At 41.3% G+C, this 23,953-nt stretch overlaps 1 protein-coding gene across 2 annotated transcripts; it reads left to right on the top strand.

The window, feature by feature from the left end:
• Window positions 1–23,820, top strand: PLCXD2 (phosphatidylinositol specific phospholipase C X domain containing 2). Of its 2 annotated transcripts, XR_011325084.1 has the most exons (5): window positions 1–196; window positions 13,476–13,936; window positions 15,140–15,381; window positions 18,103–20,827; window positions 20,869–23,820. XR_011325084.1 is itself a non-coding variant. In XM_069785539.1 (4 exons), exons 1-4 carry the CDS (start codon window positions 61–63, stop codon window positions 18,263–18,265), a joined length of 1,002 nt encoding a protein of 333 aa, XP_069641640.1. In that variant the 5' UTR covers window positions 1–60; the 3' UTR covers window positions 18,266–23,820. The 2 variants fall into 2 exon arrangements, 1 of the variants encoding a protein (XP_069641640.1); XM_069785539.1 differs by having other exon boundaries at window positions 18,103–23,820.
• The last annotated feature ends 133 nt before the right edge of the window (window positions 23,821–23,953 follow it).

Here is a 23,953-nt window from a genome sequence, read left to right as displayed (position 1 = left end):
CCGACCCCGACCCCGACCCCGCCGCTGTGGCCCGGCCCGGCCCGGCTGCCCAGGCCGGGGATGAAGCCGCCGGCCGGGAGAGAGGGCGGCCGGCGGCGGCGAGCGGCGGGGGCAATGGCGGAGAGCAACGCGGACTGGATGGGCTCGCTGCCGGCGGCGCTGCGCTCCTACCCGCTCTCCAACCTGGCCATCCCGGGTAGGGCGGCGGGGAGCGGAGGGGTCGTGCGGGTGCCGGAGCCGCCGGGGCCTGTCCCCGCCGGCAGGGCCTGCGCCCGCCGGGGGGGGCCTGGCGCTGAGGGGAGGCGGCGGCGTTGCGTCCCTCCTCGGCGAGGTGGTGAGCGGGGCTGGGGCTGCGGTGTCCGTGCTCTGGCCGCAGGGTCGGCCGTGGCGGGGGGTTTGCCCGGGAAGCGGGGAGTGGGAGCTCGCCTGAACCGTAGCAAGCGTGTGGGGAGTCTGTCTTCAGGCACCCGAGCCTGGCTGGGAGCCTGGGCGCCTGCTCGGGCATAAGGGCTGACCTGGATCCCGCCCGTCGCAGGAGAGGCTGGAGGGCCTAATCCGCTGTAAAGGCGGCTGCGAATCGCTAACCCGTGGACCTGCTTGGTTTCCTTGGCCTTTAAAAGAGGTAGCTGTGACTTCTGGAGGTCCTCTTTAAGGTTTCTCAGTTTGTTTGAGCAAGGCTAACGGCAGGCAGCGAGAGAGGTTTGCTTACGTTGACCCTAACTGGAGGTTCATTAGATGGAAATGGCTTTTCTAGCAGAACCTATACATGGCTTGTCGGAAGAAGAGTGCAGCACGGTTATGAAATATCCCAACGTATGGTGTTACATTGAAGACACTGAAATACTGTAATTACTTATAGAGATTCCCTGTTTCCAGCTAAACTTAAAATAACAAACTCCTAGCTCCTGCACAGAGCTTCTATTTCAAGAAATTGGCAAGGGTAAGCGTCATCACTTCTGATTTACTCGTAGATAAACTCACAAATGAGGAAGACAACAGATGACCCTAAAAGTACTTAGGAATAGGCTGACTTTCCATCTGTAAATGGTAAAAAATATTCTAGTATTGCTTGTAGATGTCAATAGGGAAGATTTTAGGGGTGGCTACTGTAGCAGCTCCTTCTGATACTGAATGTTAGACTCCGGTCACTAGTGGTGCAGGCTTGATTTTCAGGGTAGCGCTATAACTTATCAAAATCCATTGTGTATGTGTTATATAGAGGACATGCAGAGACACTTCCCTAGAAATAGAGTAACTTCCTTTTTTGTGCCAGCAGAGATAACAAAAGGACATTTGAGGCATGTAGAGAAGGGGCTGTGCACCTCCTGTCAAGTACCACAGCACTTACTGCTGGTTTACCTGAAGTAAAACAGTTGAAATGCCAAGTTTTAATCAAAAGTAGCACCCTTTCCTACCCTGCGAGTAGTAGAAGTATTTTATGTAACGCTGTTCATTTGAACGGGGAACGGGGACAGAAAGGAAGTTCAATGTTCATATAAAATTCAAGCAGCTGCAGATTTTGAAACTTATGGCAAAGAAATCCCTCTCTGTTTTAGCAAAGAGTAGTAAATCAACTTTCTATTGCTGTAGCAACTTAAGGGCTGTGAAACTTTGCAGAATGTTATGGTATAGATTGCGTTAAGTGCATTGCCACTGTCCATCACTTACAAACATCATGCAACCAGTATTGTAGCAGAGAAGCCAAGGAAATGATTGTTTCACTAATGCCATGCTGCTTTTAAAATGAGTAGTGGTTTTTTGGAAAATGCTTGCAGCGTATGTTTATTTGCAGTCAAAGTTAATGTATTTTTCCACCCCTTTCCTGCATGTACCTCATGCAACCTGCGAGCAGGGAAAAGGCATTTTGGGTAGACGTTTTGGCAATACTTTTTTTATATTTTAGTCCAATGATTATTTTGCTGAACTGTTGTCCTTGACAAAGAAACCTTTTTGAGAGCCAAGGTGGTGTTACTAGCAGTGTGTAAGGAAAGGATTGTATAAAACAAGTTGCAGTTGCGGCATCTGTTTGCAGATGCTGAATAGCAATGAAGGCCAATGCTATCTTCAAAAGAGATGAAATGTAGGCTTTGGCTCAAATGGGAAGCGTTGTTGTCTGTGCTTAATACCTGTCTGCACATATGACAGGTGTGGCCTGCTTTTGTCTGTCTCCAGATGCATTTTGTTTTCTCTGCTGGAGGAATGGAGTCAACTGGGTTTGTTTTTTGGAATTCCCCCCCTTCCTCCTCCCATTCACTCTTTGTATGTAGGAGCAGAGATGTAACGCTAGGAGTTGAAACCTTAAAACTTGTTTTATTTTTATTTAAAGTCAGCGTTCAAAACCATGAAACTGTTGTTTAGTTTTGTGGTTTTGGGTTGTTTGTTGGTTGGGGTTTTTTTAGCTTGTTGCACTTTGGAGAAATGCAGCATTTGAAGAATAAAAGAATCTACTTTTTTTTAAAGGACAAAATTTTGATAGAATGGGGCTATATAAAGTGAAGGAATTGGTAGTATACACAGAAAAGAAACTGCTTGGATTTAATCTATTGTATGACATTGTAAGCGGGAAAGTCTTAATAACTGCTGTATGAAGTAAGGATGGCTGCATAGAGTTCTGCTTCTTTATTTGTTGCAAACAGTTCAGCTTTGGAGCTGCTTGTTTTCACTGGCTTTAAAAAAGGTAGCTATGACCTTTGGGGTTCCTTTTTAACCTCCATTATTCTATGATTCCCTGAGCTATTAAATGTGTATGCGTGAAACGTGCTACCTGAGGGCAGAGGAAGTAATTCTTTGCTCAATCCTTAGAACCAACGGGTAAGAAATGATGTTTAAGGTGGGTATTTAATGAAGCGTACCAGTTTGGTGTTTACATGGTGATTTAACTCTGCTCGAAATGGAGAGAGACTTTGAAAAATTTTGTGTCATCCTCCAAAGCTTGGGTGCAATCAGTTCCAGAGTTTGGGCTTTTCTGTTGTTTCTATTGAAAAAACTAGACAAAATGCTAAAGCAATATAGTCTTGTCCAAGGAAAAGAGATGAGGTTTCCTGTGCGATGTCATGACAGAAGGAATTTTTTGCAATGAGAAATTGCCAAATACGAAATTACTAAAATGTCATCAACTTACATGCATACAATATAGTCAACAAAATTAACCCCCTTCAACAAGTGGTGACCTTGTGTGAAACTCTAGAGGGCTTTCTCTTAATTATACTCTAGACTAATCCTCTTTTAATGTGGGTTTTAAAAGAACTTAAACATTTTGATTGTGAATGTGACCCTTAGCAGGGTATTGTATAGTATTTGTTTAATCTCAAGCTGGTTTACTTTAAACAATTTTATGAAATCATGTATGACTGTAATGCTTACTACTTTCCTTGGTCATCTCTTAATCTGCATCTGTTAGTTTTCTTTCTTCCCCCATGAGAAATGGAACACAAGAAGCTGCAGTACTCTCACTGATCTGCTTTTAAAGTAAATCAGCTATTTAAAGAATTTGCTGGAGAAGCCCAACCTGTTTCTTGCTTGTACTTGCACGCTGATAATTCATAGCACCATGGCATGTCCAATTTGTACTGTTTCATTTCAACTACTTGCCTTTCTAAGTAATTTTTGCAGTATCATAATAAACTAGGTGCTGGAGTCTTGAGAAATCTCTCTGCTTCTGAACATACAGCACTGCTTTCCAGCTTCATCAAGCTTTTACATGAATATTTGTATTAGGACAGGTGAAATACCTTTTCTGCCTGAAGATCTGCTTTCTGAGATCATGATAAGCTTGTGCCTGTTGTTTTGAGACAGCAAAGCAATCTAACGTGTTCACTGCCAACTATCAGTGTTTGCTTATTGAGTGTTTGTTAGTCCATCCTCCGAGGTGCTGAATGAATGTGATGAGCAGAAGAGTGGGCAGTTCTGTTTTCCTTTGGGTCCCAGTAATAATGCATTTACTTAATCCTGTCTGGGTTATTCCACCTTAAAATAATTAAGAGCCATGACATAACAGATAGGTATACTTGCAGGTTTTGATCAAACTGTATCCTTAGATTGGTTCCCTGTTCTGGTCAGGATGGTTAGCTGTGAGTTTTTCCCCAGTGCTGATTTTCTTTCCTTGTCTTCTAGAGGAAATTTATGATAACTTAGGGATCCACTGCTTCTTGCAGGAGCACCCAGAATAGTTATGGGTGCCCTTTCATAAAATAAGTAAGCTAATCAAATGCCTCTTCTGTCCCCTGCCTTCCCTCCTCTACTCCTACAAGTATGAATGAGCATGTTCAGCAAGCTAGGCTGATGGAAAGCTTTTCTGTGTTCATGATGATGATTGTTTAGAGGGATTTTCTTTTTTCTTTTTTTTTTTTTTTTTGAGAACTGGTTCCTGCCAGAAAAGCTTCTTGAAACAACTGTTCATCGAATTGGGCAAACCCCAGGGTGGGTGCTGGAGCATCTGGGTGTCACGAGGGAACATGAAAGTTAGCCTGATGTGTCATGGTGCTGCAGATGTAGGCAGGAAAGGACAACAGGTTGAATGGCTGTATTTAGAAAAAAAGGGTGATTATATGTTCATTCATGTAGCTTTGGTGAAACACCTGCTGTTAGTAAAAATTAAGCTTAATTGGGGAACAATTAATTTGAATCTCAACTAAGTTCAGTTTGATTGGAGCCACTGGAGAAGAGAGCTGAAAAATAGAAAATCTGGAAAAAGTAAAATGTTTTACTTCAGCACTTTGATATGTGATATTAAAAATAACCTTACACCAAAGTTTTTGTCCTAGAGTGCAAGATTTCTTTTTTTAATTTTGAAATATAAATGTTTCTGTTGTAGGTCAAATTTTGTACGTCTAAGGCTGATTTGAAATGCTAAAAAAGTCTTTGCCACCAAAAGTCAATTTTTCAGATACCAGTAGGGCTAGGGTTGAATGTCATGCTGGGCAGGGTGTTCTGCTGGTGTGGAGTGTGTGGGCAGCCTCTGGGGAGAGGTAGGGCAGCTCTTCAGTCGTGGCTTCTAATGGTGCACGCAGCCTTTTCTGTCATCTTCTAGTCATCCCAGCTGGTGTGTTAGCTCTTCCTCCAAAAGTATGTGAACAATGGCCAGAATCTCATTTCTAAGTAATGCGCAGCAATTGGAATGTGGAGCCATTCCTGCCTGCATCAGGTTGGACAATTGGTGGAGTGTTGCCAGTGGGATGCTGTGTTACAGGTAGCTAGAGCTGATGGAAAAAATGAGGTTTACAGTTCCAGAAGCATTTGTGTAACAGAGAAAATCATACTGGCTCGAATATGGCTAAAATAAGATCATGTTGGAGAGTTGAAATAGTTGTTAAAATGTCTTTGACTGTCACTGATCTCTGAGGAGAGGTGGGTCCCTGGCCTTCTAAAATAGTAAGTCTGTCTTCTGCTCCAAACTACAGCACTAATCAAGCTGCTCAATTCCCTGCTAGGACACATGCACTCTTTTAACTAACTTTCTAACCAACTTTTAATTGAATAACTTTCCATAGTTTCTTCACAGTAGTGTCAGTATGACTGTGGCTGAAACTTTCAGTACTGTAACATGCCACTGTTTGTGCCCTTCACTGAGAAGATCACCCCAAAACCCTAAGGCAGAAGCCTGATGGTTTTGATCTAAATGATCAAAGTCCTATGAAATAATCAGCCCTGGAAAACAAAGCTTTACAAATACGGCTAGTAGGCGGTCTCAATGAGGAGCAGCCCTACCAGCCAAGCCTGTAGTTAAGCCTGAAGGGGGGGATTCAGAGTGTGGAGGAGTGTGTTTGCTGTGATGACAACCTGCTGTGGGTGACTGCATGGCGCTTGCATGTGGGGAACAGCTAGAGCTGGTGGGGCCCTGGGCATCTCCTGCACATCTCCCCACCCACCAGCTCTGGCCAGCTCTGCTGTCCTGACAGTGCAACTGCTCACCAAAAGCCCTGTGGGTGGCTTGCCTTTTAGTTGGCCAAGCAGAATTGAAATGGTTCTTAAGAAGCAGCAGCCCTGTCTAATTAAGAACTGGCCACTAGCATCTTAGTAGATTTGATTTTTTTTTTTTTTCCTCTTTGCCTGCATGACCCCAAGGTGAGCTGCTGAACTTGCTAGTGCTGTGGTTTTCTTGATTCTTTGTTCATGGACTGGTGTGCGCTATGGACGTGGCTCTTGAGGGGAGAAGTGGTGGTGAGCTTGAGACGGCATCCTCCTTCCAAAGAGTACTCCTTTGGAGTCCTAATTAAAAGGATCACTGAATGAGCTAAACTGGCCATCTGTTGGGTTAAAGCTCAAAGGGAGGAAATACATAAGGTTAATGTTCTCATTCACCAAGCTTTATTTTCCATCACAATTTAATTGGCATCTACCGATCAATGAGGTAATAACCATTAGAAGAAAACATCTGCATAAGTATGATGATGTTGGATGTGATTTGTAAATGCAGATTTTTCAGGATGAACTTTTCCTGAAAGGACAAGTTATTTTATTACCTTGGTTGTCTACTTCATTGTAGTGGTAAATCTCAAGTCTTAGAGAGGGACTATTAAACTATCTGCATCGCTATACTGATGAGAATATCTAATGGAAGTTGTTCCGCTATTCCCAAGTACAAAGTATTCCCTTTAAACCTCCCTATGTGAGGAACTGGTGTGGCAGATAGTGAAGTAACTGTACTGGGTCTATGCAGGAGTTCCACTGGAAAGCCAGCCTCAGATTTTAGGGTTTCTCCTTTTTAAATGACCACTGTTTAGCCAAAACTGACTTGTTCTGGAAATGCCACAAAGTTTTCTTATGACAGCATATGAAGATCTTCATTTTTTCATGAGGAAAAACTTTCTTCCTTTTTTTTTTTAATAAAATCTGTGTGCCCTAGAGAGTGACTTCACTGACTGGTAAATGAGTGCAGAACAGGCTAAAGTTTTACTTCAAACAGAGAAAACCAATCATAATGTTGATATAAATGGTTGTTGCTCTCCGACCATGTTGTGTGGAAGTTCCAGTTTGCCTGCTCTTCCAGAAAAGATGTAAAAAGAGGGAAAAGTAATGAAAACAAGAAGAAATCTCCCTAGAGCCTTCTCAGTAGAGAATGAGCCCTTGGTTCACACACTTTCGAGTGGTTACAAAAGAGGAATATAGGACTCTAAACTGAAGGTCTTTTCAGAGCAGGTGGATCTATTCAGGCTTTGAAATGGTAGAGAAGTACTGCCACTTTCTGCTTGCCCAGTGCAGACGGCCGAGGTTGCTGGTAAAAATGGGAATTCATCGCTAAATCACAAAAACTTAATGGCAATAACTACAGCCAGTGCCAAACAGATATTTTGCTTGTCTGGAAAGAAAAGCAAACTACCATGTGATATTGTGTCTGAGATGGTTTTAAGCAGTCCCTTTCTCTTTGTACCCCTTTTATTCCCCCCACTCCAACTCCCACCCTGAAAGGGGCAGTGAGGGGAAATCAGGGTAATTCTTTGATAGGGAGAGGAAGTTTTCCTAAGAGGATTTGGTCTGTACTAGGCTTTGTCCTTCCTAATGAGACTGCATTAAGAATAACTAAAGGATTCTTTTAGGATTCTATTAAAATATAAACACTCATCTCAATGGTTTTAGATAATTAATTATCAATAGGATGTTTGTTATTCCTGCTTCTCTTTCTTTTGCTGGGCAAGTTAATATGAACTATTCGATTCACTTTTCATTAGTGAAGAGCTTTTAAGATGTTAATCTTTTGATTAGAAAATCTGGATTGTTAATGACCTGAATCCTGAGGACTTCTGGGCTTTGAGAGGCACTTTTGTTTATCCCATTTTTCCCTCAGTTCTGGCACACGCAGGACATTTGGTTTAGAAGAACATTTGTGGGACAGTCTTAACTTGCTAGCACTTGCATCCTGTGTTTTTGGAAGTTGCTTGCTGTGCTTCTAGATGTCTTGGCTATGTGATGCTTGCTATGCTATGTCATATGTGGTGTTTTGTAATATATGGGGAATGTACTTTGTGTAGTGGGCAAAGCTAGCTCTAAGAAGTGTGGCGTCACTACAGCTAGGGTGATTCTTTGTCCACAAATGACCCTTTAATGCTTTTTAGTGGGTTAGTACGGTATGTTGACCTTACTTCTTACAAATGTTTAACATAACAAAAAAGGTTTTCTTGCATTTTTTTCATCTGGTTAATATTCCATTAATGTGACGATCAAAACAAATTAGTCTTCTGTAGTTAAACTTACTGACAGTGCACTCTCCTGCCTTTCTGCTTTCATTCTTGTTTCTTGGTTAGACTTTAGCAGAAAGTGTCTTTAACTGCTGCTTCTGACTAGTCCACAGCCTTGCAACCTGGGAAACTAGTGATACAACTGTAGACATGCTTGTATCTGAAAAACCAGGAGTTCTTGTCTTGTTTTCAACTAATTGGCAGTACACGAGTATGTTCTCTGTTGGAAGATCTCTGCACTTTGCATGCCATGCAGACATATTTTTAACATCCCTTGAAGGTAAATTTACAAGCTTGTAAAAGGAAACCGGGGTTGGTGAGATAATGCCGATTCCTGTCCCTGCGCTGCAACTGTATATGTGGAAAGTACTGATGTGGAAATGAAAGATAATACAAAGTGATATAGCTAGTAATTGTTGAAATTCAAGGCTTAATAACATTAGTTGATTAGTGTCACTTGTTTGAGCTATAACGTGGGTTAATTTGACTATCTGTGACTAAGTAGCATGACAAATAGGCACACTAGAAAGTTAGACTTTGCTGCAGATGTGATGATAAAAGGCTGCTTTCTAACAATTAGCACAAAGGCTTCAACAAAAAAGTCATCCTGAACAGTGAAATACAATCTATTTAACATACAATTAACTTGAGAAATTAGTGTAAGGAGAATAAAAAGGAGTTTAAACATATTAATAAATTAATCCACAGTTGCACTTGCTGGGATAAAATTAAGAGGACTATTCATCATTGTAACAATCTGGTGTCTGAAAGATACCTCTTTAATACTGTGATAATCATATCATGGCCTTTGATGGTTAAATATCTGGGCATCTGATGGGATGTGACTGCTTTCCTTGAAGCTTCCAATCTTTGTCAGATGAAAGAAAGGAAACCATAATAGAGCAGCCATTGTCTGTTACTCTGTAAGAGCTGCCAGCTGATTAGCAGTCCTCTAATTTTTTTTTCTTTGAATGTGCAGACTCTTTCATGTTTAAATTTAATGCTTGCTGCTTCATGCTGTGCATCTTTGGCCTGTTGGAAGCGACTGGCAAATCATCATCTCCTTGTTTTGTTTCCTGTGCCTAGTTTGGTTTTGGGAAGGGCTTAGCACCAGACTGATGCCATGTCACTCCAGTAGCTCAGTAAGAATTGCAGTCTGAATGCTAATCTGTTCTCATGTACAGTGACTCAAGAAGTGTGTTGCACGTGCGAGAACATGCCCTTAAGGCAGTTCAGACTGGGATTCTGGCCTCTGTTTGCCTGAAGGATAATGAAGACTAAGTTTTCTTGACTTTTCTGTGCATTTTGATTCCTCAGTCTGTAAGATGGAAGTTATAGATACCTGGGTTTATTAGTTGCTTTGTTCACAGTCAACAAGTTTAAGGAATGGATTTATTGAGTCAGTGCAGGGTGTTACTTATTTTTAAGATGTCAAGTATCATGTGAAATGTTTTGCTGACGAGACTTCTTGAGCCTTTTTAACTTTCCTGAGAAAGTGGTCAGTATAATTTGGAGAGACCCACACCATTTGGGCGGGGGTGAACACAGACTGTAAATGATTTCTTATATGCAGAAAAGACCTTTCCGTGTATGTCATGAGAGATATGTGATGCTTGCTCTGTTCAGCAGCTGCCAGCCCCTTTGCCGTTACTGTACAACGTTACAACATCTGAGTATCTCCACATATCCTTGCATTAGACCTTAATTGAGAATGTGGTTAGCAGCTCTAACACCGAGCTGCTAATTAGATGGGGCTGGTCTGCTCCATGCTTCTGGTGTAGGTTCTGGCCTTTACCTTTGAAATTGTACAGGACTGGGTTGGTTTAGTTTATACTTTTTTCAAAAAGAAATCGTGCTGGATCAGCAACCAGTCTGGCTCATGCCATGGCTACACTAGGCGTTTCATGGAGTTTAGGGGTAGAGCGAAGGAGAGCAGGGATTATTTTGACATCATGATGCAATCAGCTTAACATGTAGCTTAACATCACAGCTAAGCTATATTAAAAGCCAGTGGCTGAGCTGGTAGCATAACATAGTGATCTTAAATTAAAGAAGGGCTGGGTGGATGACATGGATCCTCACCTAGCTCTTACTTCTCAGCCCAACAAGTACCCAGTGCTGTTGCTTCAGGTTTACAGTTTGCTTTTTTTCTCTTACTGGAGTAAAAATGTTCTGGGTCCAGATTTGACCTAGATATTTCTCACTGTTGGTGGCTAGCCTTCTGTAAATGACCACTGAAAATCTAATTGAACTTCTGCTGTGTCTTTCCAGCCTCAATATTGATGATGATTCCTTGTCTTCCTTAGGTGGTCTTCCACCAACTGTGAAAAGGAGAGCTTGTTTTTTAGATGATCCAGCTCATGTTCTACTTGGTTATATCTAGGTACACATGCTGACTTTGTTATAAATGGGAAGTCCAATTTCCTAGGCTTTTAAGCAGAGCTGCGGGGCAGGAGTTTTAAGGATCTTCTCTAACTATAGAAGCATGTCACATATATATTCCATTTCCCAAATAGCTGCCCTGTTAAGGAGCGCGGTTCTGTATGTGTTGAAAAAGTTGCAATGTGCATGTGGCTTGTTTTCTTTCTTCTTGCTTTCTAGAGCTATAAATAGATTTTAGGTTGTGATAGTGCAAGGAGGAATTGGCTTTCCCTATCCTTAAATGTGCCTTGTGTGTAGCAATCTGCAGAGGAAAGGCTTTTGTAGCTGAAGTATGTGATCAGACTTAGGAAAACAAGCTGTTTCTTGGCTTGGATTTGCTTAGGCAACTCTGAGTTGACAACAATATATTTCATGCCAGATAAAGTTGTCATTCCTTCGTAAGGCAGATTATCAGTGACACTGTCTGAGGGAGCATAATGGTGCAAGTGACTTCTGTAGACAGCTCTCTAGAGGCTGCTGCACAGTCTTAGTTAAAATGAAAAGAAAATGCTTCGTATGGCCTTATTGTAGCATGTTAAACAATTTTCTACAGTGACCTAAATAAAGGAAGAAATTAAAAGAGATAGAATTGAGAACTTAAACCCAAACACCCACACAAAGAAAAACAAACCCCCCGTGACTTCTTTGTGTGAAGTGACTCATTCAGAGGCAGAAGACAAGCCCCTTGCAATTGAAGTCTACTTTCCAAATATTGTAGAAGCTTGAGAGGCTCATTCTGCTGAATGGGGAGGTGTATGAAACTCAAATGTCTATGAATTGCAGCTTGTGATATGAGCCAGGCCTTACATGACTTCTGAAATGTCTTCACTAGATGTTTGATTCTGTATTTTGTTAGGGGTTATGCATTTGGAGGTGGGGAAAAAATCTAGGTGTCACTCCAAAACTGTCAGCTGCTACTTGATGTAGTTTACTGTGACAGGTACTAAATAGCTTCTTAAGCTGACATATTTTAAAACCAGCTTTTTTTGTTACTTGTTGCTTGTTTCTAGAAGACCAAATAGAAAGCCACGTAAGAGACACACTTTTACAAAGACTGTGAAGAATTCACAAAGAGTTTCAGTGTTCATTTGTAAAGCCTGAAAACTAACCTTCACGGTTCCTTTTCAGTACTCTTGAACTAGTTGAAATTCATGGAGGAAGAGTGCTTTTAAGGTTGTTGTGAACTGATGTTTGGCTTGTGCACAGTCTGTTCTTTCATCTGGATTAAAAAAGCCTGACAAGATAATCCAATTGAGATCATAATCTTGTTTATAGCTCTGATCTTGTATCACAGGAAATGCGTCAGTCTTCAGGTGAGCACTGGTACGCAAATAAAAGGTCTGGGTAAAGGAGGCTGTGGATGCCTCAAATGTCTTAAAATTGGAAATGACAAATTAGAACTTTCTTTTTTTAATAGAGTTGCAGACTGAGGTAGAAGACAAAATTCTAGAAAAGTATAGTCCCAGAAGCAGGGACAAGAACCCTGGGGCATGCGGGAAGGGAAAATGCAGATGCTGGCAGCATTGTGCGGGGGTCACTGTACTCCCAAGGCAGCTGGAAAAGGAGTTGCTTGTGGTGACTGTGGGTGAAGATGCTTTCCCTGTACTTCAGCAAGTGGGTGTGCAGGAAGCAGGTGGGGTTTGGCTCAATGGGGAACCTCTCATCTGATATCCTGAAGAAAAAAGTGAAGCAGGGCTGTTAGAGCTTCTGTAGTGTTTTTCCTGGCTGGATCTTCACAGGGAAGTCATGCCTGGAACGGTTGCGGCTTCTTGGCCAGAACGCCGGTGCCTGGAGTAAATGGAGAAATCCCTGGTCAACCTCAGTCTGTGGTACATCAGCTTCTGCCCATCTTTGCTTCATGCTGCCCTCATACAGCGCAAACTGAGATGCGCTGCCCTATTACTCTTTGTTCTGTTATTGACTTGGCTTAGCTAGGGATCTCTCATTGACTCTGAAGCTGTTATTTTGAAGATGTTTTGTTATTTCTCAGTTTTGTTTCCAATTACTACTGAGTTTTCAGTTGGAGGTCTTTTTTTCTAGTAAGCACAAATTTTATACTGGAGATGAAATTTCTCTGCCAGGGTACAGGCTGTTACAGCAGCTTTGTTGGACATGCGTAATTTTGGCAGGGACTGGCGATTTTGATTGTTGGTTGTCTGTCTTGGTGAATCTTATTCACCCTATGTGTGGTCACTCAAAGGCACTGCCAGGTAAAAGACAGGTTCATGAACTTGTTGAACTTGGTGTCAAACCACACAGTAACTGGTGGTCGTGTACTCAGTTGTTCCACCTCAAAGTTCAGCCAGTTGTTGCCCACTGTTCAAACTATTAATCATTTGTTTACTGTCTTGGGGCTAAAGTGAGATATGCTGGTAAGGCGTTTGCATGTACAGATCCCTCTGTCTGTCACATGAATAATGATATCTGTTCCAAGAACTTTAGTGCATTAGGGCACAATTGGATTTACCAGGCAGAATGAAAATAAAGCCTCAGCTTCTTTCAATGAAGCTGGAGTCTCATCTCAAATCAGTGATGTACCAGGCTCTGGGAAAGCTTTGGAGGTAGATTGATAGTTTGTAAATGAAGGAAGGTTAGAAGGCAGTTTGCTTTACCACTGATGTTTATCTCATGGTCATGATTTTCAGAGTGCATTGAACTTGGGAGCTCACACAAGAAAACCGAGAACCTTAAGCATAGCTCTTGTTGTGCAGTTAGGGAGAATAAAGGTGTAAAGGATAGTCTGGAAGACCCACACTTAAGCATAACTCTTCTGCAACCCTGCCATGCATGTAGCACTTTTTCAGTTTACAGGGCACATAGGTATATGTGTTTTGGGGGAATCAGTTTTCTAAAATTAAGTATTCCTGGCTTTTTTTCCAGGGTCACATGATTCTTTCAGCTACTGGGTTGATGAGAAATCTCCTGTGGGACCAGACCAAGCCACAGCCATCAAACGTTTGGCCAGAATTTCCTTGGTTAAAAAGATCATGAAGAAATGGTCAGTGACTCAAAATCTGACTTTCAAAGAGCAGTTGGAAGGTGGGATCCGCTACTTTGATCTTCGTGTATCTTCCAAACCTGGGGAAATAGGACAAGAGATTTACTTCATACACGGCTTGTTTGGCATCAAAGTATGGGATGGGCTGAAGGAGATTAACACCTTTCTTGAGCAGCACCCCAAGGAAGTAATCTTCTTGGATTTCAATCACTTCTATGCCATGGATGACAGCCATCACTTCTTCTTGATCAACAGGATCCAGTCAGCCTTTGGATCCAAACTTTGTTCTGTTGAATGTGTAGAATATGTGACGTTAGAGTACATGTGGGAGAAGAAACACCAGGTAGGGAAAGGATGTGTAATGTTTTTCAAACCTGAAAGGTTAAGACTTAGAGAGGCTGGGTGTGGTTCTCACTCAAAGGTATTGGCCCAAGGACACTGCTGACAGCCCATTTAAAGCCCGCTAAGGCCTCCTTTACGTAGCATGCATGTTTCCATTTATTTGCAGCTGTATAGCCCCTCCATCCATGGTGTGGCTAGACTGCATCCTGCTCCCAGGCATGTTCCTTAAACCAATAAATGATAGTATCCTCAGGGCCTTGTGCTCCTTACAAATGGTTTTCTTTTCTGGAAGAGCATGTTGTGCTGACTTGTGGTGGTGAGGATTTGATAAACCGTTGTCTTTTTGGCCAGTGTGAAGCATATAAACTTTAACATGACTAAGGTATCTACAGAATTTCTTGGCTCCTTTGCAGCCATCCATATCTATAGTGGCAGGATTAAATGCCTCTTCTCTGTGGTAACCACTCACATGTGTACACACAAATGGAGAACAGGGTTTCAGTGACTGCGTGTAATTTTTAAACTGTAAAAAAAGGTGAGGCTTTGAGGAATTCCTCTGAACTGATGCTGTCAGTGCTAGGGTCCGAAGTGAATCATTTGTAAGTTTGGGTGTTAATAACAAGTGTTGCATCTTTGCATGCTGCCCTCTGATAGTGAACCACCTTACAAGGTATAACATACAGACCTCTGATTTAGAGAAGATTTTGCTGACAACAAGACTGGCTTTGGCATCTCATGCAGTAAGTGTGAGTGGAATGCTGTTACGCCAGTCAGCCTGGTACGCTTTAGCCACTTAATAGGAGTTATGCAGAAGATGGCAAGACAGCTAAAATCCCTAACTTCAAGTACAGATGGTAATGTTCTCTGACAGTGCTTTGGAATACTCTTAAACTGAATTCTCTGAATGACATTTCAGTATATTCCTGGCAACTTTTTCATTTTAAACTGACCCTTAAAGCCTGAAGCAATTCTGTCCTCATAGCTAACCAAAATGATCTCGGTCGTCTTTGTTGGCAATTGTGCAACAAATTTACTGACACTCATGACTTGGGAGCAGCTTCTTTTTGCTTGGTCCTCTTTTAACTGCTGTGCTAGCTGCAGCAGTACTGCATAGGCATAAACAAATGCAACACCCTGTTTAAAGGTAAGGAACGTAGTTGTGAATTTTTGTTTATTTTTTCTCCTTCTTTCTTTGTTCTATTAGGTTCTCATATTCTACCACTCCCCTTTGTATCAGGAATACCCCTTCCTGTGGCCAGGGAATAAAATGCCAGCACCATGGGCCAATACAACCAACGTGCACAAACTGTTACAGTTCCTGGAGACCACTCTTGAGGAACGAAGTCGTTATGGGACTTTTCATGTTTCTCAAGCAATTCTCACACCTCGAGTGAAAACTATTGCACGGCATCTAATTCGTGGTCTGAAGAACACGCTTGTTCATAGGTAAGGACTTGTCTTGATTTCTCAGTTCTGTACTTACCACGTTTCATGTTGAAAGAGGCACTGAGCCAGCAAGAAACAGTTTTGCTTCATTACTATTGCTCGTGAGAGATATTTGCAGTCATTAAAAATAATTATTGAAAATACTAAAGTAACAGGGTATATATGTAAATGTAACTGTGCTTCCTAGTAATTGGAGCTCTTTCTGAATGCGATGTGATTTCATAAATCTTGGGCTGGACCTGTTGTTTCAAACCAGTAATTCATTCCAAATTGGCTGAACTTGAATTTAGGGGCAAAAAAGCTTGTGCTGCAGAGGAAAATAGCATATTCATGGTCTCAGTTTTGCATTTGTCTGTACAAATCTGTCTCAGTCATTTCAGTAATGGCCAAAGATATATGACACAGGGTAGTATTTTATCTTGTTTTTTTTACCAAAAATTAGATTACCAATTACACTTGTTTTTATACCACTGGCTGTTGTACAATTAATTTGCCTGTAAGATCATTAGAAGAGGGGTTTGCTTTGAGTAGCACAGAGTGCCAGTGATTTTTTTTTTATAGTGTTAACAGCGTGACCACGATAAGATCCATGTGGCTTTGTTTTATGGCATTATCACTTTAGCCTGTTTGCTAAAAATTGCTAGAACTGTAACAGTCTTGGTGGGATCTGGTCTCCTGGCTTGCTTTTAATATTGCCTGTTTTGATGTCACTAACAGTTTATCTTGCCATAATGATATTAAGTTCTAAATTACACTTGTATAGGTGGTCACAACTGGTCTAATTTGATCAGCAACTGAGCTTAACATTAAGCAGTGAGATAAACACACATCTTCAGCAGCCAGTTCATGTTCCCTTTGGGAGAGTCACTGGTCACTTTAGAAGTAATTACAGTATTGTTATTTTGAAGCCAAAGTCAATATAACTTAAAAAAAAATTTCCTCTAAAAAGAGCAAGCGTTGTGCTTTTTCAGTCACAAAAGTTTTTGTTAGAAGTAAGGAAATTCCAGGTAAAGTATAGGTCATGGAATTTTCAGTCTCCTTCCTGTTCAGACATTAATCTAGCAAAAAATAATGAAATCCAAATGATGTTTGCCACAACACATTCAGATCTCCACTCTGGCTTGCTCTTTGCCCATGTCTGTGTGGTCAGCATTAGGCACTAGATGGTGCTCAGGTCCTTTAAGACTGGCGTTTGCTGTCGCAAGTTGTACAAATGTAAATATGTATGGTTGGTGGGGATACCTAAGAGAAAGCATGGATGTAACTTATGTACTGTATATTAAATGTGCTGTTGTCTCATGATTAAAGGAAAGGTTGTACTGAATTTCTATTTTTAAACTAGTAAAGAATCATGTAATTTCATGGAATGGGCAAGCAGTTTTGTTTCAAGTGACTCCTGGTACAGGTCTGGGCTGTAAGCTGCTGGGAGGCTGGAAGCCTGCCTTTGCTCCATCCCTTTCCCTTGGCCCCATCATTGCCACTTATTTGTTTGAAAGTAAACTGTGAAAATTTAAAATAGATGCCACTGTTTGCTAAAGCATGATTGCTTGTATACATTTACACATGCTAGCGGATTTGTACGTGTAAATCTCTTTGCAGTTCTGTGTAGACGTTTGCCTTCTCATATGGAAATTTTTGCCTGAATGTGAATATTTAAGTGATCTTGAGCTCTTCCTAAAGGAGAAATGTGCATCTTTCACACTTAGCTGGCTGAAGTCTGGTTTGTCCCTTTATAGGGATAGTAATTATGTCTTTACTCAAGTTCTCTCTTCTCTTGGTTCCTGATAAGAATTTTTTTTTTCTGGCATAAGAGCTGTGGGGTGCCTTTAGGTTTTCTGGTGGTTTTTTTTTTCTTCCCCATCCTGTTAGCTAATTTGCTTGCCTATAATCTTATGTAATTTTGTATGCATATTATGGCACTAGTTTAAATAATTCTAGTATATTTAGTCATTTGTCTCTATTGGTGCTGAAAACCCTGGGGTTTGCATGTTAGAGTGAAAAAAAAGCTTGTGCGGACTCCTGATTTGCACTCTGTCCGAGAAATGACTGAAACTTCTCCCCGCTGTAGAATTTCTAACTCCATTTAACTCAATTCCTAAGACACGCCTCACCTTTCTCTGGTTACAGTGATGTATGGTGGGATGCTCAGCCCTTATGAGGCGGAGGGCTTGATTCTGGGTTTGGTTTCTCTGATCCCTTTGCTCTAGGTGGGTCTGGAGGCTGAAAGGAGTTTGGTAGAAATGCAGTGTGCTGCCCCTGATGACTTTTCCTGCCCACTCTAAGGCAGAGGTGGGCAGGGGAATGTCTTAGGCCAGGTATAGCCTTGCCTTGTGCTACACTGAAGTCTGCTGTGAAATTAAGCTTTCAGTTCAGTGTGTTCTTGGGCAAAACCAAACCAGGATGGAAGAAATTGTAGTGCAGCATTAAATGCTGAAGCACAGTCTACTCAGTGAATCTAGAGTTCACAAATGTTATTTTTTATGCATGGTAGTTTGTATTGATGATTGGCTGATATTGCCATCTGATAGCTAATAACTGCATGCTATGCTAAGCACTTTTCTCATCAGGCTAGTTGCACTTGGGGAATCAGCCAGCACCCAATCACAAATGTGAGATAATAACATAATTTGCAAACAGTGTGTTGTATTTAAAGTAGAGCAGAGCATGTATAGGGAAGGCTTTCTTTTACAATGTTAATTTTCTTTATTTCACTTTCTTTAGGAATCTGCCCATGATTTTAAATTGGGTGAAAGCACAGAAACCAGGTGTTATGGGTGTTAACATAATTACGTCAGACTTTGTGGAGCTGGTTGACTTTGCTGCTACAGTTATTGCATTAAACGACCTTCTTTTAGAAGATGATGAATCTGCAAGTACATCATGATTGCTGTGTGCCACTTGTGCTCCTCAGTGGACATCTTCGAACTATGCTAAATGTTTTATTTATTAAGTGAAACCTATTGTAATCTGTTTACTTAAAAAAAGTTTTCTAGAGGAAACGTGGTTAAACATCACATACAGGCAGGTCCCTTCTCCCAGGGATGTGTGGATCCGAGTGGAACAGAAAGTGCTTTCTGAGTGCTGCTGCGTGTTTGTCTGTGGCTGCGTGTTTGACTAAGTTATGCACACATCTGCTGCAGTCCGGCGCATTGTCTGCCTGCCAACAAGAGGCTGGCCTCCGAAGCAGATGTACCCGATTATGGTGCGCGTCTCCCTGGTGACTGGACTCACCGTGCCCTTGTGTGCACATCCTGCTGATTTCTCAACACCAGGGCTCAAACCGAGGATCGCTGCTGATCCCTTAGCAGCAGTGTGACCAGGCTAGCCGGGATGGTATTGTTCTTGGGCCACCTCAGGCGTAGCTGGGCTCAGCTGGAGGCTGCTGCTGTATTCATTACACTGTTTTAGACACTACCTCTGACTTACTTGAAGAAACAATATTGCCGTTGTTCGGGGGGAAGCTGTTACGCTGTGTTGAATATCTGAACCGTCCTTTGGGCCTGAGAGGCGAAGGCTTGGCATGCCTTGCCTCTTTGGACTCCAGACTCTTCTTCTGGACCTTTTTATTTTATGTTAATACTTTAATACACATATTGTAACCATGTTTAAGTGTGTTTCTTTTGGAGAATATTTCAGTCTTCGAGTCATGAGAATCGTAACTCACAAGCCTGAATTCCTGTTGTGAGACATATGAGAAACCACAGCACAACGTTTTTCTTGCTCGGCACTTGTTTTTTTTCCATCTATCAAGTTTTCTTTCGGGAAAGTCTCTCACCCAGATGGCCTTTCTCTGGAAGGAGGTGGGCTAAGTGGGAGTTTGCTTGGTATTCAAAGAACTGGAGCTGACAGGGACTGCTCAAAACACAAATACTGCATCTCCGATTTGCGATGTGACAATGAATTTTGAAATTAGACCCAAAAGTTGTGGTGGTTGTCGGAGAGCCACAGCTATGGGGGAGAAAATTCCCCAGCCTGCACCTGCTTGTGACAAAGTAAGCAATAGTCACGCAAGCATGGGGAGGCGTCAGTGCTGCTTCTTTCTGTAGTCATACTCATTTTTGTGTTGATTCACAACAAAATGTGACCACTTGTGCTTGAGTCAGTGCAGTCACTTGTTGGTGCTTATCAGCACTTAACTGGCTAGCTGATAGCAGTCCTACACTCTGATTTATCTTTGGTTAAAAAAAAAACAACAAACAAACACAGAAGTGACTGGTTAGCAGATACTTCTCTGTTCAATCATCTTCCTAAAGCAACTGTTGGTGCACTAATTATTCAGTGGCTATGAATTTGTATCAATCTCTAGACTATTTATAATGGAAAGGATCATCTTTACAGATATTTTATTCAAAAGAAAAGTGAATCTCCAGATTTATTATTTATTTTGTTATTGTACCCTGTGTCTGCCATCATGGTCTGACAGCCCAGAAAAACCCAAAACCTCTTTGCTTGCTTGTCACAAACTCTGAACTCAGGACAAGTTTATCTAAAGGTTTGCAAACCTTCCATGTGAACCTTGGTTGAGTTCTGAGCAGACTGTAATCTGATTTATCTGTTTGTTGCATGGTTTTCATTAGAGTTCCTTGAATTTTTTTTAACTGAATCTTCCTTCTAAGGGAGTTGGGGCAGAGGTGTGTCTGTCTCTCAAACTGTCTTTCTCCTTTCCTCTTGTGTTTCAGTGACAGGGTGTAAGTCATGAAAATTAGTTTTTGGGAACTAAAGCTCAAGTTTCTAGTTTAAAACTTCCTTTGAAAACACTAGCAGAAGGTTTTTATTATTTTTGGTATTTTTTTCTTGGCGATTAAACTGTTGGAACCTGTTCTGAACAGTGCTATTTTGTTTGCAAAGTTATTTAAAATACCTGGATTTCCCTTAGCTGAATTTTGTGTTAACCTACTTTTCTCATGGCCCCAGCTGAAACTCCGTGATAGTGTTAAATGTATATGTTTGGTTTCAGTGTTCTTTTAGCTGCAAATTGTCTTAGAGCTCAGAACGCAGAAAAACTTGGTTTGAATGCTGATGAGGCAGAAATAATGTTTGCAAGGTTTCCTGCAGAACTGGAGGACAAAGTGAGAAGGTGAAGTGAGTATGGTGTTTGCACTCAACCTTTAATATATTTTGTACTGTATATATCTACCTCAAGAGTTTTATCGGGCTTAACCAATATTTATATTGTACATGCAGAGTAATGACTGTTGTTAGTCCTGTTGTATTTATTTGGATAGAGATGTGATGGTGTTGTAACTCAGGGCTTTGTTTAGATATATTTTTAAGTACAAACTCAGAAGTTTCTCTTAACATATTAGCTGTCAGCTCTTGCCTCTTGAAATAGGACAAAGGCGTGCTAGGTGTTAAGAGTGTTAGTAGAGGGAGAAGAAATGGAAAATAGCTTTAGGATTAATGATGAAGTGTGTGTAGGGAGGAAAGGATTAATGATGAAGTGTGTGTAGGGAGGAAACCGTTTCTGTAAGTTTGGCCTGTCTGAAGAGACTCGTGTGTCATTTTGGAGCAGTCCATGGTGTTATGCCTCTCTGAGGATCCTGACAGTCTCAATAGTGAGTTGGGCAATTGGCAGGTACAATTGCCTGCGAGAGGATATCTCCAGTGGATACTCTGGGAAATGTTAATGCTGATGTTTAGAATTGGTTTTAGGGTAGACCTAAGTAACATGAGTTACCTTTCTTCTGTTACGCATTATAGCCCATAACAAAGCTATCTGTATAATAGGCTTATCTCTCTGGCACAGCACCACAACATATCCAGATTCCCTCACACTTTGCAAAACAGAGCTCATCTAGACTTGGACTTTGGGCTGCAGACTCTATTTTCCAGCATTATAAAAATAAGAAGGTGAGCTGGGCAGGAAGGGAGAATCAAGGAAGTAGGGCAATAGTTTGCATCCAGTGCCCACGTTGAAGGTGTGGTAGCGTTTAGCCAGGTTTCAAGGCAGCAGTGGAGCGGAGCAGGTCTGGCAGGTGAGTGACAGTGGCCACAGCTCATACTGAGAAACTCAGCCAAGAGTCTGGCCTGTGAGTGGGCTGCAGCTGGGTGGAGTATGGAGCAACTAGCAGCCTGCAAGGTCATGTACGTATGAGCTCGAGGAAAATAAAGACTGGCATGAATGCAGGAGAAGGCTGGTGGTTCCTTGCTGTCGATACAGACCTGCACCTGTTGAATGCAGTGATTGTCTTGCTTCTATCTTTCCTAAGCAGTAGGATTCACTTTTAAACAGTTCAGGTGGAAAACTCCCCCAGAAGAATTGTTCCGAGGAGCATTCTGTAGGTGCTGGGAGAAGAAAAGCCAGGAAACCAGTAGCTGCTTGAGGCAAAGTACTTGAATTGCATATTCTTGAGTAATTACTTGTATGGTTCGTTATTACAGATTCAGGTTCCTTACACATTGTTTTATGACTGTTGTATCTCTTCGTAATGTACAGTCGCTGAATGCCAAGCACACTGGTGGTATGCTTGTTCTCCTGGCACTGATTGCTGCCATGTGTAATTCAAGGGCATACCTGAGGCACAGGAGACCTCTGTTATGTATCTGTGATGGGAAGCAGCAGGGAGAAAGCTGTTAGGAACCATATATGAGTTTTTGGTATCTTACAGTTTGTAGTGAAAACAAAGAGAAGTTACTAGATTTTTACAGACTATTATTCACTGGGCTCCTTATTTGGGAACTACTGTCCTAATAAATTTAACTGTGGAGCTGGGAGTCGTAATGTTGATTTTTTTTTTTTTAACAATAAAAGACAGATTCTTTCTGTCCCAATTTTATCTCAAGATCTGAAGGGGTACCAACTTGCATGTGCTTTGTTGTCTGTGATGGAGAGGATCGCACTGAAGACAGTGCTGGCAAGGCAAGTTTCATGGGTGCTGTGGTCAGTAAGAGATGTCAGACTGGGAGTCTTCAAACCAGAAATGCTGACTGCAAAAAGGCCCCTGTTCTGCTAAACAGACTCTTTGGAGAAGAAAGGAATAACAGGAAAATGGTATCTTTGCTCCTGACACATGCAGTTTTCTGCTGTGTTGGTACTGAGTTAATATTTGGAGTTTAGAAAGCACCTGTGCTGTAAAGCTGAAGAAGCATTTTTGAGCAGGGATTTTGGCTCAAACAGAAGTAGGGCATCTGCCAAGATGCTTATCTATTGTTCTCATCTGGTTAAGCCTTTGGAAATATTTTCTTTGTGTACCTGTCTCAGGTGTCAGTTCATTGTATCACGTAGCAGACCAGGGTTTAGGACTTCTATAAATAGAAGACATGGCTGTTTTGATTTAAAATTGGGTTACCCATGGAAGTCTGTGTGACTTGAGGTTTACTTGAATATACAGTGTTTTAACACAGAGTCCATATACGGTTTTAGCAAGACTTTCATCTAAATTTGAGCATATTGTTAGCAACCTCTAATATGCAAATTCTTTGGTCATAGGACCACTGTGACAAAATTTCAGGCAAACTTTCAGTGGTTGTTTAAACGCAGAGAAACTGTCTCATGCGAAGAACAGAACTTACCCAAAACTTCATTCAAAATTCAAATCAGGTCAAGATGTAGTCCTTTCAGCAGTGGAGAAGGTGGTTTTATTTTTTTTTCCTGTGTCTGACAAATTCTTATTCCAGCTTTGGTTTTTGACTCAACAGACTGGTAGAAGAGCCAGAGCATATGCTGAAGAGCAAATAAATTTTATGCTAAGGACATGTTGGGCTAACTGTGGTAAGTGATTTACTTAGTCACACCTTCCAGTGATAATCCTATTAGTTGTTTGATTTAGGTTGTTAAATCAGTCTCTAATTTGTATTTTAAAAAATCAGTCCCACTTGTTGAAGAAATGTGTGTACTTCTGTAAGCGTATTTATTTCTCTACAAGTCTTACCAAGTAAACAAGCTTTAACTTTTAATTGTAGGGACTGGCATAGGAATGTCAGCTTTAGACCTGTTTGCTGAATCTAATTGTGTTTTCCCGAATATTTATGTATTGTGTGTTGTTCATTGAAATGGTACTTCTCTTACCCTTTGTTACAACTGTGGTAACTTCTTCTGTATCTCACTTAAATTGAACTGCAATGTATTTTTAGTTCTCAAAAAAGTCTTGATCAGCACATCCTATATAAAAATAATTTTGATGGTTCTTTGATTTTGCTCAATGTCAAATGTATTTTGCAGTTGGATTTTTTTAGTTGTGCTATTTATACTGTGGAAGGGGGCAGAGGGAGCCAGGTGAAGAGGAGTTACCTATTCTCAGTTTATATTTTGTGTGGTTTCTCTTCTCTCTCTTGGCAGTTTGTGCTTTACCCATCTGTCTAGCTCAGTTTTGTGAAACCAGGATGCCTCATTTGAACTGCAGATAAACTTGGGCTGACATCTTGTTTCTTTCAGCTTTACTCTGCACCTGTACCATTGGGGTTTTTAATCCTGAAAATAAAAGTACAACTTGGCGTTCATATTTACTGTGTGTTCTATACAGCTGATCGTTCTGACACATGACCATTACGTTGTGAGTCATTAACATCAATTGAGCTCAGTTACTTTTCTGATGCAGAATGGTGTCATTGAAGGTTGGTTTCTGAGGTGCCA

The sequence above is a fragment of the Haliaeetus albicilla genome, chromosome 6 (genome assembly GCF_947461875.1).
Source record: "Haliaeetus albicilla chromosome 6, bHalAlb1.1, whole genome shotgun sequence".
NCBI classification, from domain to species: Eukaryota; Metazoa; Chordata; class Aves; order Accipitriformes; family Accipitridae; genus Haliaeetus; species Haliaeetus albicilla.
The sequence above is the reverse complement of the archived record's forward strand: the minus strand, read 5'-3'. Positions and strand labels throughout refer to the sequence as shown.

Bases quoted from the DNA above. Each gene is read 5' to 3' on its own strand.
- PLCXD2 (XM_069785539.1), top strand. From the start codon at position 61: ATGAAGCCGCCGGCCGGGAGAGAGGGCGGCCGGCGGCGGCGAGCGGCG. The intron at 197-13,475 runs GTAGGGCGGCGG...CTTTTTTTCCAG, and splicing joins CTCCAACCTGGCCATCCCGG to GGTCACATGATTCTTTCAGC. The intron at 13,937-15,139 runs GTAGGGAAAGGA...TTGTTCTATTAG, and splicing joins TGTGGGAGAAGAAACACCAG to GTTCTCATATTCTACCACTC.